Source organism: Papilio xuthus, unplaced genomic scaffold (assembly GCF_000836235.2).
Source record: "Papilio xuthus unplaced genomic scaffold, Pxut_1.1 DF825946.1, whole genome shotgun sequence".
In the NCBI taxonomy this organism is placed as follows: Eukaryota; Metazoa; Arthropoda; class Insecta; order Lepidoptera; family Papilionidae; genus Papilio; species Papilio xuthus.
The window spans coordinates 11,766,456-11,784,976 of NW_013532703.1; the positions used below are offsets into that span (position 1 = coordinate 11,766,456).

The 18,521-nt window shown below is 32.4% G+C and overlaps 3 protein-coding genes across 3 annotated transcripts; 1 reads left to right on the forward strand and 2 right to left on the reverse strand.

Annotated features, from left to right (window-relative positions):
• The first annotated feature begins 1,939 nt into the window (after positions 1-1,939).
• On the forward strand, positions 1,940-3,066 carry LOC106124330 (uncharacterized). The gene is made up of 2 exons (XM_013320880.1): positions 1,940-2,130; positions 2,405-3,066. The coding sequence occupies exons 1-2, from the start codon at positions 2,091-2,093 to the stop codon at positions 2,914-2,916; spliced, it is 552 nt and encodes a 183-aa protein (XP_013176334.1). The 5' UTR covers positions 1,940-2,090; the 3' UTR covers positions 2,917-3,066.
• Positions 3,067-3,131: 65 nt separating this feature from the next.
• LOC106124972 (hase und igel) lies at positions 3,132-11,524 on the reverse strand. Its single transcript, XM_013322039.1, has 4 exons — positions 11,417-11,524; positions 9,837-9,998; positions 6,631-6,739; positions 3,132-3,659 (listed from the first exon to the last, which is right to left on the reverse strand). The coding sequence occupies exons 1-4, from the start codon at positions 11,469-11,471 to the stop codon at positions 3,533-3,535; spliced, it is 453 nt and encodes a 150-aa protein (XP_013177493.1). The 5' UTR covers positions 11,472-11,524; the 3' UTR covers positions 3,132-3,532.
• A 2,287-nt stretch (positions 11,525-13,811) lies between these two features.
• Positions 13,812-17,709, reverse strand: TRAM (translocating chain-associated membrane protein 1). The gene is made up of 9 exons (XM_013321761.1): positions 17,598-17,709; positions 17,333-17,483; positions 17,063-17,251; positions 16,821-16,974; positions 16,394-16,571; positions 15,898-16,013; positions 15,492-15,637; positions 15,039-15,153; positions 13,812-14,927 (listed from the first exon to the last, which is right to left on the reverse strand). Exons 2-9 carry the CDS (start codon positions 17,465-17,467, stop codon positions 14,830-14,832), a joined length of 1,131 nt encoding a protein of 376 aa, XP_013177215.1. The 5' UTR covers positions 17,468-17,483; positions 17,598-17,709; the 3' UTR covers positions 13,812-14,829.
• Between the last annotated feature and the right edge of the window lie 812 nt (positions 17,710-18,521).

The window sequence follows — 18,521 nt, forward strand, 5'->3', positions numbered from 1 at the left end:
CAACATTATCTTGTCTATTGATCTCGAGATTCCACAATAGATTAATGTTACATAAATAAATTAGTTTTGAGCAACTTTTATTTCAACTAAAAAATAAACAAAAATACAAATATTAAAAAAATGCATGAAAAGATATTGAAATTTAAAGGGATTTGTTTTTAAATATTACAATTTATCGAACTATATACACAGATGTCGTCGTAAAAGCTTTCGGTCCGTATACGCTAATTAAATTTCATATAAATTAAAGTACTGGAAAGTTTTATTAACATTGTCATAGATATAAATGTATCGCTTCCAGGAAAAATTCACAAAGTTTAAAAAAAATACCACGACAGCGAACGTCGATAAGATTATAAAAACAAATATGTAATCAATTAGTAAACCATACATTTTCGATATTCATTATCTATTTTGTTTAGCACGATATTGGACGAACAAGCTCGGCGTTGAGCAACATTTCGCAAAACGCTACCTCGCCTCCGGACGACAATACCGTGACAACCTGTGAAGGCAAACACTTGTTATCTTATGAATAATGCCGATTATGTTAGGTAAACACGCACGCACGCGTAAGAGTGCATTTTTCAATAAATTTTTTTATAGCTTACAGGGTGACCCAAAATCGTGACAAATCAATTTGTTATAAAAAATAATGTTTTAACACAACTCATCTGAACATTATTACACGGTATTTTTAATATTTTCATTAAATCTATAAGCCGTCTTTCCGAGTGGTTATGTAATTTAATTTACAAAAGATTTTTAATCATCGTAGCCTGTAAAACAACGGTTTTTATGCATTTATGTTTCGCATACCCTTTCTTTCTTGAATATTAGTTAGAAGTAGAATAAGTATCTGCTGACGCCGTAACCGAAATTAGTATTAATTTGTCTATTGAAGGCTTTGATAGATGGCTTTTCACAAAATATACAACATTGAGAAATTACCAAACATCTATTAATATGAAATCTAGACAAAGAGAAATAAATTCTTGGTTTTATAAATAACAATAAATAAACTTGCTCATCTCATTTTGACATTTGTTAAAAAATCAATGATACAATATGAAAAAACCTTTTAAGTTTGATCAATTTATCTTATATTGAATTTGATAAATTATTCAAAAATTATATGATTGTCTATTGCACAAGGTTTTCTAACATTTTAAATGTAATATTTCAAAGGTTCTCTTTGTAATCATAGAAACAATTCCAACACAGGTATACAATACGCTACGCAAATATTATTGGGTAGACTATACATTACTTACCATGTTTCGAGGTGTGCAACTGAAATATAGTACGAGGATTTTAAGAAAGTGGTAAAAATAAAAGATGGCTAATACAGAGGTAAATGTTTTTAAAAAAACCACAGCATTTATTTATCGAAAAAGTCGCAAGTTTACGTTTGTTGTATGTACTTAATTCACAAGCATAACATTTAATTACACCTATTTTGTTGATACAAATGGAATACATTTAAGTAGAAAACTCCACGAGGAAAACATCGAAATAAAATACGTGCAGAATAATCGATATCCAAATCTAATTGCACAACGGCACAATAAGTCGTAAGAAAAATTCAGCTTACTCCGAAAATATGCAAAATGGTCAACGTAACGTATTGCTCATTTACGATCATCGCTCGCGATGCATATTATGCAGAAATAAGGCTTCCATACACGTTACGATATTTCTGCAATTCAAAACCATGTTTCTTTGTGTACAGTACCAAATGTCCGAGATGGACGCTTTACAATCAATACGAGGGACATACAAACTTAAGGCAAATTATTATGTGATTGAATCGTAACGTGTGTGGCCGCTATAAAGAACAAGCGCAGTGTTTTAGGACAGCCTGTGTATGCAGGCGACGCACGAGTCACCTAGATTTCGTCGCGCCTATTGTCCGTTGTCCGCCGACCGCCGTCCGCCGGCCGTTGGGTGAGCCGCACCATTACCTCACACTTTCAATATTGGATTACGAGAATTTTACTTCAAGGCCCACTTTTAGGAACAAATACGAAGAGGTATAAAGCCGAAGACCAGCAACAATGTGACGCAGTTTGAGTTGACAGCGAGCCAACATGTACACACCGGTCGTCTTGTTGTTGTGTGGTATCGTGGGTACGTCCACTGCTCATACACATTTATAAAATATATTTTACGCACATTCTACTAGTAACAAGTGATAGAAACAAGAGCACATTGCCAATTGATTAATAACGTATTAGAACAGAAATACCCATTATGTAAATATAATGTTTCTTTGGGTTTAACAAAACTGAGCTAATTAAAGTCCGATTCTATCTAAATCTACCTGTCAGTTTTAATTCTTATTATCAGTTTCCAACTATGCGGTAATTACACAGTGTAAAAATTAACCATTTTTTTTCAATAGGTAGCAGCGCAGCGTATTACATTCAAAGGGATATACCGTACAACACCGGGCCTGTTGAACCCTATCCATTGGGCAACAGTTATAACTTACCCCTGGAACAATCACAACGGCTGTTCTGGGGCAATGGACAAGGCAGTAACCAAGTCGGCGGCACAGGACTTTGGGCGACATTGACTAACAAATTCCCGTTCTTAGGGAACATGTTCGGTCGCTTGGAACTACCGTCAGAGTACGGTCCACCGAAGCAGTTCTATACACCTAACCAGTTTAACCCTCAAGAATCTTTTCGGACGCAACTATACCAAGGATTCGGTCAACAAGTGCCCTTCGGTAGAGATGTAGCGATCACCGATGATGCAGTGATCGTGACGCCTCCTCAAGTGCCTATTGCCTCGCAGCCCATACCCGCACCGGTGCCCCAGCCAGCCCCAGTGCCCCAGCCACAACCATCACCCGGCTATAACTACGAAAAGCCACGCTATAGGCTAGAACTTCCACAAAAGTATTATTAATTAATTACTTATCGCAATTTCCTTTGCTTTTAGTTGCATTTTTAACATAATAGAGATATGCATTTACATCCTAAGTATTAATATCTTTGTGATGTCTACGGGTATTTAACCATTATAACCATCAAGAGGCTCTCTTTTTAAATAATAAACATTATTGTAATTAAAGAAATAAATGTTTGTTCATTATATAAATGTTTTTATTTTTCAAGGTCTTATCTTACATGAATTATTTATGTGTGTTATTTCATTAATTTACGATCACATCCATCCATTACTATTATTAATCTAGCTAATCAAGAATCCCACCTGCAACGCTATCCGAACAAAACAATTTATATTCAAGTTTTCGGTGATATATTTTTATTACAATGTGAATCATTCGATGCTAGATATTATTTTGTATTCATGTTTAATTAACAATAATTTAAAATTTTCGTCAAACTTGTTTCCAGATTACGTAATTGCCAAAAAAAAGAAACTTTCCATTGCAGTGTTTAGATAAAAATTACAAGTGGTCTTGGATATACGAGTGGTTACGACAAAATATAGTTAAAATAAAATTGATAAAAAGTCATTTAAATTCTTAAGGGATGCATTTCCATTTTTATGATGAGATTTAATTCGAGACAGATGTGTACTGGTCGTAGTATCCCTGGCCGGAAGAGTCCAATCCTACAGAAGAGCTTGCGGAAACAGAACGACCACCTGTCACTGGACCAAACTGACGACGAAATCCACCAGCACTATGAACAAAAATAGATAACATTATTAAAATAATGTATTTCCCGGTCGATCAGAAAGTTCATTTATTGCCCGATCTTTCAAGAGCGTCTTTTCTTCCCCGCTTACCTACGAATAATGATATTAATAACTCCATATTCATATCTTTTTTTTGGATTTGTAAAACATAATTATATAAAAAAACATAATTTCCTTTTGAAAAACTTTGTAAGCAATACTTAATTATACCTAAATGTTTAGGGTAAATAAAGCTTGCAATATTATATAGCCAGCCTATAATTAGACTATTTTTTCATGCTACAGAACCTCGCTTTCCCCATTTCAGAATACCAATCGACAAGAGAATAATATCTCAGTGTTACTTGACTTTTAGAGAGTTTCTTAATACTCGTAGTAATGTGTACGACTATATTTACTTATACAATTTACTTACATGTATCTATGTATAGTAATATTATTACTGTTGAACCTGGAGAAGGGGGAACGGGAAACCTTTATACGCGAGAAAAATTCCTCAGTCCCTTGGACTTTCGCTTATCCAGATTCTAATGTATTTCATTTAAGATTAAGAAGAGCATCTCTTTGGCTTTTGTCAATTAACTTGGCAGATTATAAACGTTAAGTAGCATTAACATAATACGGCTATTTATTATCCAATATAATTATAATCGTCGCCATGTATGGACGCAACTTTCGTAAAGACCTTTTTGGTAATATTTCTTTAAGGTCAAAGAAGGTTTGATTTTGTGTTATGTATTTGTTATATGTTTATGTACAACTGATAAACATAATATTGGTATATGGGTAGGGCGGTGAATAAATTAATTATGCCAGGAATAATGCAAAAGTGACCTGAGTTAGTGAACCTTTATACGTAAGCAACGAGTCAATTTGGCAAGTCAAATAAAACAGTTTTAATTTATTAAAAACTATCAATTATTATAATTTAGTTAATTATTTTTTATTCTCTTCTTTGATTGGTAATATAAGTAAATGGAACAAATCAAAAAAAATCCATTCCATGCAGTGTGTTTTTGTTTTTGTTTAAATATATGCATATTTAAATTAAAGAAGCGACATCATTTAAATGGCCTTGATCTTGACTCTAACTTAATTCTGGTTTATATTATTCGAATATGCATTAATTATTATTAATTTTAAGCTTGAATTCTTAACCATTGTTGTCGCTAATTATACTTAGAATAATTTATAGTTTTTGAAAGTTATTCAAAACGTGACTACAAACTTTTAACCATTACCTACGAAGGGACTAGCACGAATATTTGAGAGAAAGTATTCATAACGTCATCGACTAAACTATGTCATATTTTCATATCGTCAGATTGCGAACTTAGTTTGAAAGTTCACAATCTGGTGGCAAATCTTTAGTTACCATGAAAGATTAAATCATCACTAAGTTCTCTCACTTATCAGTACCCCTTAACTTATATATATATATATATATCAACCTTAAGCAAATCTTACTTGTCTGCCTTTTACATAATAGGTAAAATGTTCTTGGATAAAGAGCAAAAAGAATTAAAGTTTTTATTTAAAAAGCGCCTGCCAAAAAATTACGACTGATTGTAAACAAAACCACTTTGCACGTTTTTAACATTAAATCTATATATGCTTTTATTGCGGCAATTTTTTAATAACGCAAAAGTTAATCGTATATCAGGACAAATATAATATTTTTATTTTGTGATTAAATAAAAAGTAAATAATACAATGGAATTTCCCTTTTATCCAAATGGATTCAGATCAAAAACAACAGTGGAAAAGTTTAATTCACAATGTCCAGTCTTTATTTTCTTTAATGTTTGCTTGTTTCTTTAATCTTTTACTTTTACACTTTTAATTCGATTTTCATTTTGTGTGGTCTTACTTTGTAGTTATTGGCATCATGTTGCTCGTTAAAAGCACTAGCCTAATATATATTTACAACATTACATCTTACCTTTCCCTCCTTACTATTAAAAATGTCACAAGTTCCCTTTTATTTAAAAAGTTGCCAAGGCGTCAACGATAACTTTTAATTTTAATAAGCAACAAACCGATTAAAACATTTATTCGAGTCTTTTACTTTAGCGTTTATTTCTTTTAGTAACTGATTGGAGCTAATCGAAAAATCATACACCCAAGTTATAACTGTTTTTGTTTACATTGTAAGTAATTTGTATTGAAATGGTTGTATTAAAGGTAAATGTTAAAATTAACGTAGAAGACATTTATTAGTAGATATTAATTACAATAAATAGAAATGTATCTTCCGGCAGCTGCACGGGAGAAGCCGGGGGCTGCGGAGCAGCGGCGGCGGCGTGCAGCTGATGGAAAATGCGCGTTCAGGATGGATGAGCCGACACCATGGAGTTAGTTCTGATCACTTCAACGTAGCTTACATTAATGCCTACGAACACAAATGTTAATAATTAGTATTTAGTCGTTTACATTGTTACAAACATGGAAAATGTAAAACGTGTCTTAACTTAAGTTTTCGTTTATAATTTAAATGTGGTATTAAAACAAAATAATAACAATCAAACAAATTATTTGGCGCAATTTCGTTTGAAATTTTTCTGATTCAAGCTAATAACGTCTTAATGTCTCATTAAAACATCTTATGCAAGTAGACACAAGAGTCATGTAAGAAGTAAGAATCATGTAAAACTTGCATTTAATGGATATGCAAATCTTGCATTTAATTGATATGCAAGATTACACCTAAGGTTTTCATGGATTAAAGTTATTGTTACATATAAGTTATGATAACTTTTAGTAGGTATTGTTTGATTTTAAAAAAATGTTTTTAAAATGTATTTTGTATAACTCATTTCAAATAACTAGGCGTGGAAAACGCGCGTTGTACAATGCCCTCCTCCCCCATACCTCCGCTACACCAAGTTTGTTTTCAGCGCAGCAGCTCGTGCGAAGTTAAAGACCTCCAAATTATTTATAAAGAGTAATAATTACCTGAGAGCGGCTGGGTTAGATGCGCCGTAGCCTCCTTGAGGCACGCTCCAGCCTCCTGCACCCGCGTACGCGTTAGCGTTAGCGTTGGCACGAGCTTCGCCGCCTCCCCCTGGAATATGAGAAAATACCTTTCAATACAAAGGCCAAATATATACAATAAATATATACGATACCACCAACAAGAAATGTCTTATGCAAAAAACCATCCTGTTAGCCCTATAAAATTTGTACATAATTAAGCTCCGAGTCTACCTACTGTTTATAACAGATAAACAAACTTCAGCATCAAGAAATTGCCCTAAATATTTGATTTAAATTCCAAAAGAAACCTTTCTAATTTTGTATAATTTATGTCATAGCCATGGCCACATACATTGATTGCTACAATAAATTAAAAAGCTTGGGCGTAGGTGCAAAAGAGAGCACCCGTCATTTCGATTAAACCACTCAATAGTCTAACCTAGATATAGGATTTATCTATAGCGTCGGATGTTTTTTGTAAACTGCGACGCTCAGTCGCCAAGTTCGAAACCGTTATACGAACGGACGACAAATATACCGTCGGAAAACGAACGCACTTCACGTAGAAATTATCTGTTACACGGTTCATGTTACGACTACACTCGCGCATACCAAATGACCATTTAGACGAAGTGTGCATCGTGTGCATAAGTAATTTGACCTTACGAATGCACAAGGAACTTTTGAAGTCATTAAGATCGAAGCCTGGTCAGTGTTTCCCCACTTTATATTAACAACTGTAGAACAGGAAGTTGAAAACATCGATGATTCGAAATATCACTACCAGGAAAACGTGACTAAGTTTAAAACTAAACACGCTTGATTAGGTTGCATCACGACTATCAAAAGCATCTGACGATGTTTCAATCGTGTCCAATTAACGATTAGTTTCTTTATCCATGTCTAAACTACCAATATCCTAATTGATAATATATTCATGTTAAAAAACGAAGACGATAAACGTCTAAAATAAACAATTTATACACGTAAAAGATCATTTTAACATTACTATCAAAATGTACAAACTGAGCACTATTACTTTTTAAAAAACGTGGTGTTACCAAAAACAACAACAAAAGAATGAACAATGGGTTATCGTTATAACAGTCGGCGCTTCACTCGAGCTTACAAAGCTGCAAGTTTTTACAAACGAGTATTCACTTAACTCTACCATAGAAGGCACAATAAGTGTTACTTAGTCCACATCGCCACAGACGTAAGAACAAATGTAACACACCGTATTTGATTCACAAAGTAAAGTGTGTATATTAGCAGTTTTCATTTATTGTGTTCTTGTGAACGTGGGATAGAACTTTTTTGTATCTGTGGTATAATTAAATGTCAAATTGAGAGGGTATCCTTTTCGTTTATTCGTTAAATTAACCTTTAATAAAAGATAACTGACCTATTTATATCTAATCGAAACTATTATGTAGATATGTTAACATTTAAAAAACCAAATCTAAACATAAAGAGAAAAAATAAAACTATTACTTGCATTTTAAATGCATTTAAAATAGCTAACACGTTAAGTAGTTCAGATGTAATGAAGACGCGGTTGTCATTGCTCTCACGTATTCGTACAAGCAAAGAATACAGTAGAATTTCAAGGTAACGGGTAACGGTATATAGAAAGATGCGATCGAGCAGTTAATTAAACAACGTTCGACGAGCCGAGACACTTCGTCAGCCGCCAGTCGTCCAGCGGATGTACGGTTAGCAAAGTGCGTGCCTTGCTTAGGGAACAGTTCGAACATAAGCTATTATTAAAATAAAAGCGATACTAAAGAATGCGGGACTAATACATACTATTAGATGTACTGAATTAAGGCCAATTTTTAAAACCAGGTTGAATAATCACCTTAAGTGAAGCTAAAGCACCGTTGTAATTATCGTAGTCAATAATCTACATCTAATATAGTACTCCTATGCTGTACATAGCCATATTAATATAGTGTAAAGATTTGTATTTTTGTATGTAATGAATAAATTCAAAAACTATTGGACCGATTAAAAAAAAATAATATTTCCGCGCGTATGAAATCGAGGGCAAAAGCTATTATTTACAATTTTGGATTGGATTGTGATTAGAGTGGGTAGTTTTATGAGAAGAGCGAGTAGGTTGCAATGCAAAAGCCTACTTATTATTATATTATTACCACGTAATATCATTGTAGAGAGAGGAGTCAAGTAGATTTGTACTAGTTTGTTCAGGCTATAGAAATATTTTAAAGAAAGAATTCATCGAAGTAAAATTTTCGATAGAAAATATTGTAAAAAATTGTGATAACAAAGAACTGAAACGAGACTATTTAAAAAAATAAATGTTATTTTGTTTTTATTATTAAAAGTTGTTTTGTATATACGTACGTAATGTAAAAGTTGTTTTCATTGAAGGTCTAAAAAAGACAGGACGGAGATTCTCAACCGATTAAAGTAAAAATTATTTGATAAACTTTAAAATAAAAACAAGTTGTATTTATCTTGACATTATCAACAGTATATTAAATAAAAGTTTATTGCCATTTAACCAGATCGTATTTATTTTTTGTTATTTCTTCATAAAGTAAATAAATACATGAACGCATATAAAATATTTATTTAAAGTGTCAGACTGTGTAGTTGGCAGAGTTAATGAGACATTTTTATTTTAAGGGTAGGGTTTTCTTGCTCAACTTGTCTTATGAGCAAGTTAATCAGAATATATGTGACACCCGGTAAGATAGTCCAAGAAAGGTATATACGTGTATATAAAAGTCGAGGAATAAAGAATTACTGTGCTGTAATGATTTTTTTCTTTTCTATAATTACAGATCATTTAGACATTAGCGGCATTCACATGGATATACCGGTTTTCACGTTCTAAAGAATAAAGTCCTGAATGTAACGTTTAAATGGTGTTAGATGTGGTTTAAAGTTTAAATATCATCTAACACATGTCGTATTATTTTTTAACCGTTTTTATACTAACACCAAAAAAATCTTTGTCGGAATCTACTGGAGTAAACAAAAAGGCTTGCCCTATATCAAATAATGTTAATTTCGCTTTTATTATATGATTCAAATGATGAGCCCACCCCGCCCCAGCATCCCTTTACGTCGTGCCGATACCTAAATTTATATTATTCGCCTCTCGTACATATTTGGGACCTGCAAAAAAGTTTAGATAACATTGTATTTCTTACAACTGTAAGCATTCGCGTTCGCGTTAGCGCTCGCGTCCGCGCCGCCGTATCCGTAGGGGTAGGGGCTCAGGGACCGGCGCAGCCTCCGAAGTGGCACTGGAGCGGACGCGTGTCCCTCCGAGTCAATCGTGTAGTATGCACGTGGAACGTAGAACTGGCCATCTGAAAAAAAAACCATAAAAAAATTACCGAGAAATCCACATCATCATTTTCCTGTCCTTGTCCCACTTTATTTGGAGTCATCGCATCGGCGGCGATCTGTCATTTCCTGAGTATCGAAAACCTTTAAAAAAAATTGGGGCCACTCTTCGGCCAATACCATACCTCCTGGGGATTTCAAGTAAATAAAAAAATCTAATATACTTAGACTTCACTACGTCAAATGTTAGAAAAATTGTACCTTCATAGTTTGCTTTTTGGGCTTTTAAGTTTGAAATGAATTTATGAAATCAAGGAATAATGGGAGCTTTGGCATAACAGCTTATATCATTTGAGCTTGATTCGAAATGCAAAATGAAAGTTATTTATTGTAAGCTATATATGATAAATTGTTTATTTTTTCCATTACAAGGTGAAATAAAAAAAATGTACGGTTGTTAAGATAAAAAGGCACATATTAGTCAGCGGTCTGAGATCATCATTACACGAGTATGTACGATTCGTGAGCTTTCTATAGCTACGTCCTTAAAATATCGTGATGATAGAACAAGCTGTAGGTCATCTTTTAAGTAGCATTCAAAATGACAAACATAAGACTATTCAACAGAAAAATACCTAACGAAGTATTTATTTATATTGAAAAGATCACAACTAAGGCTTCGTTTTAAATTAAAATTCTGCCATGTCAAGGGTATATGCCATTGAAACTTTTAATGTATTGTACGAACAATCGAAAACAATAACATATATCAGTACAAAATTGGAACTCTCTGAAATTATTTTTGCTTGAAACAAAAGGCAGCAAAGGAAAAAACGGCTCGAGTAAGTGATGATTTCTACCCATCAACGTTAGCAATAATTAGTAAAGTTACAACTATAATATGCAATAGGAAAAAAAGAAACAGTAATGAAAAAAGAAAGCATATATGGAAGTTGCTTTTCTTGATAAAGTAAGTTACACGAAGCAAAACTTCTAAACGGAGCTTTCAGTCCTAATTTTCACGGACATTTAGTTACTGATATATATAAAACTACGAATCATTGTATTTTATACTGGTTATGGCCTTGTATGTACAATTTTTATAGGCATTTGCTTATTTGATGTTTTGTAATGTCAGTTTTTTTAGAAGTAGGTGATCACAGTTTGTGGAATTAAATGATAATATTTTCTAAAGAATTTAAATTTTAATCATGAAATTTCTTATATTAGATATTAGACACTAAAAGTAAAGCTGTGGTTTTCCTCCAAGGGATTCATGGTTGAATAGTTTCGATTTTACCAGGAAAATGAGATTGAGCATGCAAAACGAAAGATCTACAATAGAACTTTATCTGAAACTAATCTGAAATTACTTATACAATCTAAAGTTAGAGGAAACTATGACAGGTTAAAGCGCGGTAAAAACAAGGGGGCCACTAACCTGCGATTGCCACGGCCGCGACGCCGACCAACACGAAGAGAGTGACGCACTGCATGTCGAGTGACGTGTTACCTCCTCAGGTACAACTTTAGAACTGGCTTTAGCACATTCGCGTGCACCTTATATATAATATGACATCTCCCGTTGACGCCAGGCCTGCACTCGTGCATCACTTTGAACGCTAACGGTCGCTCTTAGCAAAAAATTGCCATCAAATTAGCTACATGATATGACTGAAGTAGTAACAAAAAATAGAGCTTCTTACATTTGGTTACTATCTAAATAATTAGATCGGAGCTTGACATAGTAAGATATTTTAATAAGTTTTTCTATCGAGAACTGTTAATGAAGATATTTCAAATTATCTCACAAAAACAGTAATTTGGGTTTGTTTTACAAGTGTATAATACTTCACTTTTTCAGATAATTGAATTACAAATCGATTATAATTAAGAATATAATATACTTAATAAGCCTACAAACATAATTAAAGTGCGGAAATACTTTCTGATAAAAATTAAGAAAATTCTAGTCTTATTGGAATACTCAGATATACATAATTTCTATAAATGTGAAGCATGCTATAAATCAGAAGAAAGCAGTCTTGTGTTATATGTGCCCCGAGAAAAAGCATTGGAGCAAATAAAGAAAGCTGTATTTGGTAGTATTGACGTAATGCCTTAAATAGTGCGGAAGCGATTTGGAGATTAGATGTAATTTTTGAATAGAGTTTGGGTTCGGCTATTCGAACCTATAGGTTAATTTTCTTTTGCCTCTACTATTCTTTTGAATTATTTTACTTGATATAAAATTAATGACTATACATTTTAAGAAGTAAGACCATCTGATATTTAATCCCATCGGCAGGTAGATTTAACGTTTAGTTTAAACTATTACTTCGATAGTATATAATTAAATTTAAAAAAAATTACATTTAAGAGTAACATTTGTTTATCATTGGCGCATCTGAAGGTAATCATGACAAGTATCGGCTAATGAACACAAGTAAAATGCAACATTAAACTTTCCGAGGCCACGTAACAATGCACTGCATTTTATGATTTTTACGAGTGCTGCCAATCATTTACCATGTATTTAATAATTGATGGTTTTAATTGGGTTTTCAAAAGATTATTTATTGATAGGGACAAATGTTTCGTCTCGATATCGAGTCTACAAATGGTTACCTTAACACACATTTTGGTGATTAACTTTAAGCAGGTCTTTAAAAGGCAAGAATGTTCAATGGACGAAAATAAAAGAAAACGGTCACCACGGAAGTCTCATGAAGTCATTTGAATCTCTGTTTGACCCTTTACTGCGATGATTACAGAAAGAAAGAAGATTCTGAATCGTTACAAAAATAATTATAGCATAAAACTTAATTAGGAAAATCTTACCTGCCAGGAATATTGTTTAAAACTCATATTCCAATAGTTATTACATCACATACATAAATGAAGAAAACAATGATCAATTAACACGACAGTTTATTTTATATTCGGATTTTACGCGGTTGGTACTTATTTTTAATTTATGTTATAGTTAGGTATTATTCTTTGTATAAATACGTTAAGGTAAATCTCATTAACTTATGTTATTGCATCTTGCTAACATGACATAGTGTGTTTGTTTCCACCGCAAATGTGAAATTATCAAATATCATTCCAGGAGGGAACCTCAAGGTATATACTTTATTAGACTTAATTACAGTATAGTATTCCGTATCCGAATGTTCATATCTATGCTCGATCGGTAGTTTGTCAAAAAAAATTGTACAGAGTTTTAAAATATTCTGTACTTCGATGTCTGCTAATTTTCAAGTGGTTTGCCTCTGGTTTGGTGCCAGAAACGTACAGACAAAATTGAAGTGAGCAAACCTGATATGTCCCTCGAGATACACCAAGTTAACTTCAATCGGTTTTAACTACATAGGAAATTACTCCGTACCTTTTTTGGGTAGAAATTTATGCAGTGCCTTCCTTCCTCATCCCGTTATATTTAAATATTCTACGTAGCGACGTATGCAATATTCTGAGCCGCTAAAATATTTGGCAACGTCAACAACTATTCCTTAGGCGGGGCTCCTAAAAGCACTGATAGAATTTAGGAATGTAAGGGTATAAAATAAAAAATCAATTTAAAATTAAGAAATAAATTCTTACAAAATTTATTATGAAATAAAAAATACAATGAAGCTTTTTAAATTGACAACATTCATGGAAAATTATATGATAAGTAATGAGCATAATTTCAATTAGGAAGAATAATTTCACGCCGTTCTTTTTGCATAACAAATATAAACAATAATTAGGTTTCAATAATTTATCCCCATACAAAAAAAATCAGTCAGCGCATGTCAAAATCACTTATAAACAATTTTTTACTATTACAATTTCAAAATATATATTAAGAGCACCAAATTTAAAAAAAAATAAACGAACTTTACATGGCTTTAGCCTTATTTTCTGTAAAAATAAAAAATACCTTAAAATTGTAACTATCACGAAAAATATTCATAAAATAATTTAAAATTGGAATCCACAATACATTGAATAAATGTTTAATATTGTTTTATATCAATTGTATTAAAAATGCAAAAATTATCAAATGGAATTTATAATGTTGTGTGCACATACATCGCCACAGTATATCTTCTTATCAATATATTTATACAAACAACATTTTAACCTAGACTTTTAGTTTTTACACTTTAAAAGAGATATTTTTACAACCCTGTATCCACTATATTTTACGACAATATTGTGTTACTCAGACAATGCAGCTTTTTGAATACATAGACAGCACAAACACATATAAAACTGGTTAAAATAAATTACGTACAGAGATAGGCCCAAATAAAAATCACATTTATTTCAAGCTTCTTTAACAATTTGTATTATTAATTAGAATTAATACGAGTGTTAGAAACTTGTATGGAAACATATTTATTTGTTTTTACAGATATTGTATGTAAGAAAGTCATATGTGGAATTATATTAAAATATATTTTTGTGGATTTAATTTTTTAAATAGTCAAAGATAGTTAATTAAAGTCTTTGTCGATTTAACTGTCAAATTAATCAATTGATGTCATTTAAAACAAGACCATAAAAGTGGAAAGCTAAAAAAAAATATTTTGTACTGATTTAATATAAAAAAAAACGTTATTGTGCCTATCTGCGTATTATGTTTATAAATAAATTACGTTACATGTCATGAAATGCGGTTAGATTACAATTGAAGTTTTAACATAAATTTTTAAATAAATTCCTTATACATATGGAAGATTTTTAGTAACTAGGAATTTTGTGCTTCAGTTTGTTACATATATAAAAAAATCGTGTATAGTTCTACATTGAATCGGGATGGGGACAAGCTAACTTTCCTTAGCTAAGTTAGGTTGTGCGTGTTCACTTAGCTTTGACTGCCGCCTGCCGCTGCCTCAGCGTCTTGTTCGTGTTTTGATCCACTTCGGGTAAGTCAGAATCATCGGCGGGGATCTTTTTAACTGTAAATTTAATGCAATATAAATTTCAATTCAAAAAAAACTTCATAATTTTTTTATATAGAAGATAAGCAAATTGAAATAAAGATTTTTGTATAAAAAGGACATATTTACCCTTTTCCTTCTTAGGTTTCTCCTTCTTTTCCTTCTTGGGCTTGCTCAGCGCCAATTGACGAGCTTCCTGCCTCTGCTTGATGGCCTCCGTGATAAAGTTGAACATTAAGAACACCTGGAAAGTAAATTCACACTATTTGTTAACGGAATTTTAATTAATTATATCTATGAAAGCAATTACGATAACAATATAGACTCCCAATATAGACTTTTTCAAAATTTACTGATTCAAGTGAACCCTGCAACTACATATATTTTACATCAACCACAATGTATTCTAGAAAGATCACCCTACATTCTCATTCACAAAACAAACATGATTTTAACAAATATGACCATATTAGGTCACATCAACGTCAGACTAAAAACAATATTTTGGACTATTGCCCGATCAAACTGAATATATCCCTTAAGAGACTCACATAAGAGATGTTCATTGTATTGATATCTTACCTGGAATGTTACTAAGACAGAGAGTGCAGCGACTCGCACAAGGAGGGGCGCGACACCCGCCAGTCCGTAGTAGAAAGTGAGCACGCCCAGCACCAGCGAGCACAGGCGTACCGTCACAAACACCGCGCCGTTCACCACGCTCAGGACTGTCACACAGACATGTTACAAGTCACCAACAACCTTGTCAGTCAGTCAGGAAAATAACATATGTCCATGTCACCAATCAACTGACAACTGTGTCAGTGAGTAAATCATCAAACATGCTTTGTACTAAAATCTAATGTATTATTTTCAACAGTTAATACTAATATCCAATTTTCAGCTCGGTAAATGTATCTTAGTCTCTATGTACAATAGTTATAATTTCAAAATGAATGTAGAATGTTGTGTTGAAATGAATACATACATTTGTCTAAGTAATCTTCACGTTCTCCTCTAAGGATGGTGTTGAGACGGTAGCTGTGAGCAACAAACTCGGCCAGGGAATGCAGCACCATGAGGCAGACTCCTACGCGTTGGAATCTAAATTGGGTTTATAATTGTTCAAATTACAAACAATGAACACAAATAAAATATTCAAATGCAATGTTTTCAAAACTTATTATGTTTAAATGAATGGAAAAAATAATTACTACATATTACATAATTACATATTGCATTCTAATTATGTAATATGTAGATTAAGTAACATTATAAGTTTCATTACATTATTAAAAAAGTAATTACAAAATACAATATCACAACACAATAATAATACAATACAATCACTTTTTACTATTTCGCAATAACTCTTTACAATTTTTTCAAATTTAAACACATATAGCCTAAAAATTGCATTCTGTACAGTTTGAATAATATTAATAAACATTTATTTCAAAGATAAAACCATTAGGAAAACTTACTTGAATCCATATGCAGCAGCAACAAAAGCGAAAGCAGCAGCAGCATGTCTGATGCGACCGGCCCATTCATCCTTCTTAACCTTCTGGAAGTACAATTCAGGAATGGTGTGCACCCAGTATGCAGCTTGAACCACCCACCACAACTTCAAAAGGAAGCTCATCGGGTGATCAGGGTAACCTTTAATAAAAGAAGGTTTTAACATACTATCATTGCAAAAAAAAAATACTATTAAAAATAACATTGGTTAATATTCTAAGTGATCAAGTAAAACCTTGTGTCGGACGGCAATGCTTACTGTGGGTTGCTGCACCAACAGAGTATTCAATATTCAAAGTTCTTATCAGTATCACATATATTTAAAGCTTATCTTAACAGTTATCTTTTATATAACAGTCTATTATGGTAAAGAATAGAAATAATATTTACCATCCCATAGGTATGAAATGTTGAAGATAAATCCTTCACGAAGAATAGCATCACCGCCCCATAACAGAGTTACAAGGTGAAACACAACCAATTGCCCAGACTCATTTAGTGCACTCAGTCTTGATTTAGAAAGATGATATTTCTTTGATATTTTCTAAAAACAAAAGTAAACATATTAACTGTATCATTTTTTCTTTTTATCATTAAAATAAATAATTCTGCTAAGGTAAAGTTCTACTTACATCTAAGAAATACTCTTGCAGGATAGCATGCATTACTATGCACACTTGTGAGTAGAAAAATACTGCACAAATATCTTTCCAACCAGCTTCATACAAGAATTGCTCTCCTTTTGGCACATCCCTGGTTGGCTCAGTACCACTGACATTATGATGTAGACTAATAAATAAACTCGCAACAGGACTTGTCGACTGCAAAGCAACAAAATTAAATTTTTACGCACTATTCAAAAATTTTTTTTTTAGCTTACGTGGCATCCGTTTTACACTTACCTGGACCATTAGACCGACTAAGAAAACCATAACAACGCACGAAACGATATCGGCATGGTTTTGAATTACAAATTCGTGGCTAAAAATCGGTGGGTTCTTGTTAGATTTTCTCCCAATTGCAGGCTTTACACCCATCGTTCTTGATAATAACCTAAAACAATATCCGTATTGTGTATTTCACTTTAAATACCAATGGAACACAGTTCCTATGAATAACAAATCACTGATAGAACACAGATTTTAGCAATTTAAATGAAAACCGTACCACTAGGCAGCCTCTTGCAGTTAATCAGAAATAAGAATAAAAAATTACTGACAGTAATTCAACTGACGTGACACTTTCACTTGCTACGCGGTGAAACGTCAACAACCTGAAATTGATGGTGATGTTTGTTGACGGCCGAGTTGGCACTTGGAGCGCCAAAGCAGTGCTTTAATTAAATTTACTTTTGATTATAAGATTCGTAAAAATGTTGAACTTGAGTATAATTTATGACTGAAATTATAAAATCAAATATTGCAATTAGATAACAATAATTTGACGTTTATCATTATTTGGATGATCTAAAATAGCATTTACAACGCGGAAGTTAAGTTACATTATTACCTACCCTTACTTAATAATCTATGATTAGAAACAGTTTAATAATCGAAACGTTTTTTCCAGAGAAAATGTTTTAAAATTAAATGAAGTGAAAGTAAAATTAAGGTATTTGCAAAACTTCTTAGAATTTTTTTAAAGCAAAAGTAAAATTATATGTCATTATAATATGTACATAATTTAATTTTTTGTGAAAATTGTGAAGTAATATTGTGAAAATATAGTGAAGTTATAATTTAAAATAAGTAAGGAAGTGTGAAGAGAAATCTTTAAGAATTTCTCAATTTTGCAGTAAAATGCAGTTTATCTGTGATTTTGATTGGAAGGCATATGGTAGAAAAAAAAGCGAATTTAAAGCAATTATACTTTTATTGTTACAAAATGACTAATGTAAAATAATAAATTCAATAGTTACCTACTAAAATACTACTTTTAAAGCCTATCGTCGTTCTCAAACTGATTCTATTACCGTAGGTTTTCACTGCCGCGACACTGTGCAAAAACATTTTGTCATTCCTTTTAACATCCTTGGAAAAACTGAGTTAACAATGTATGTTTTTGTTTGAGTACACTACACAACAGCAAAAT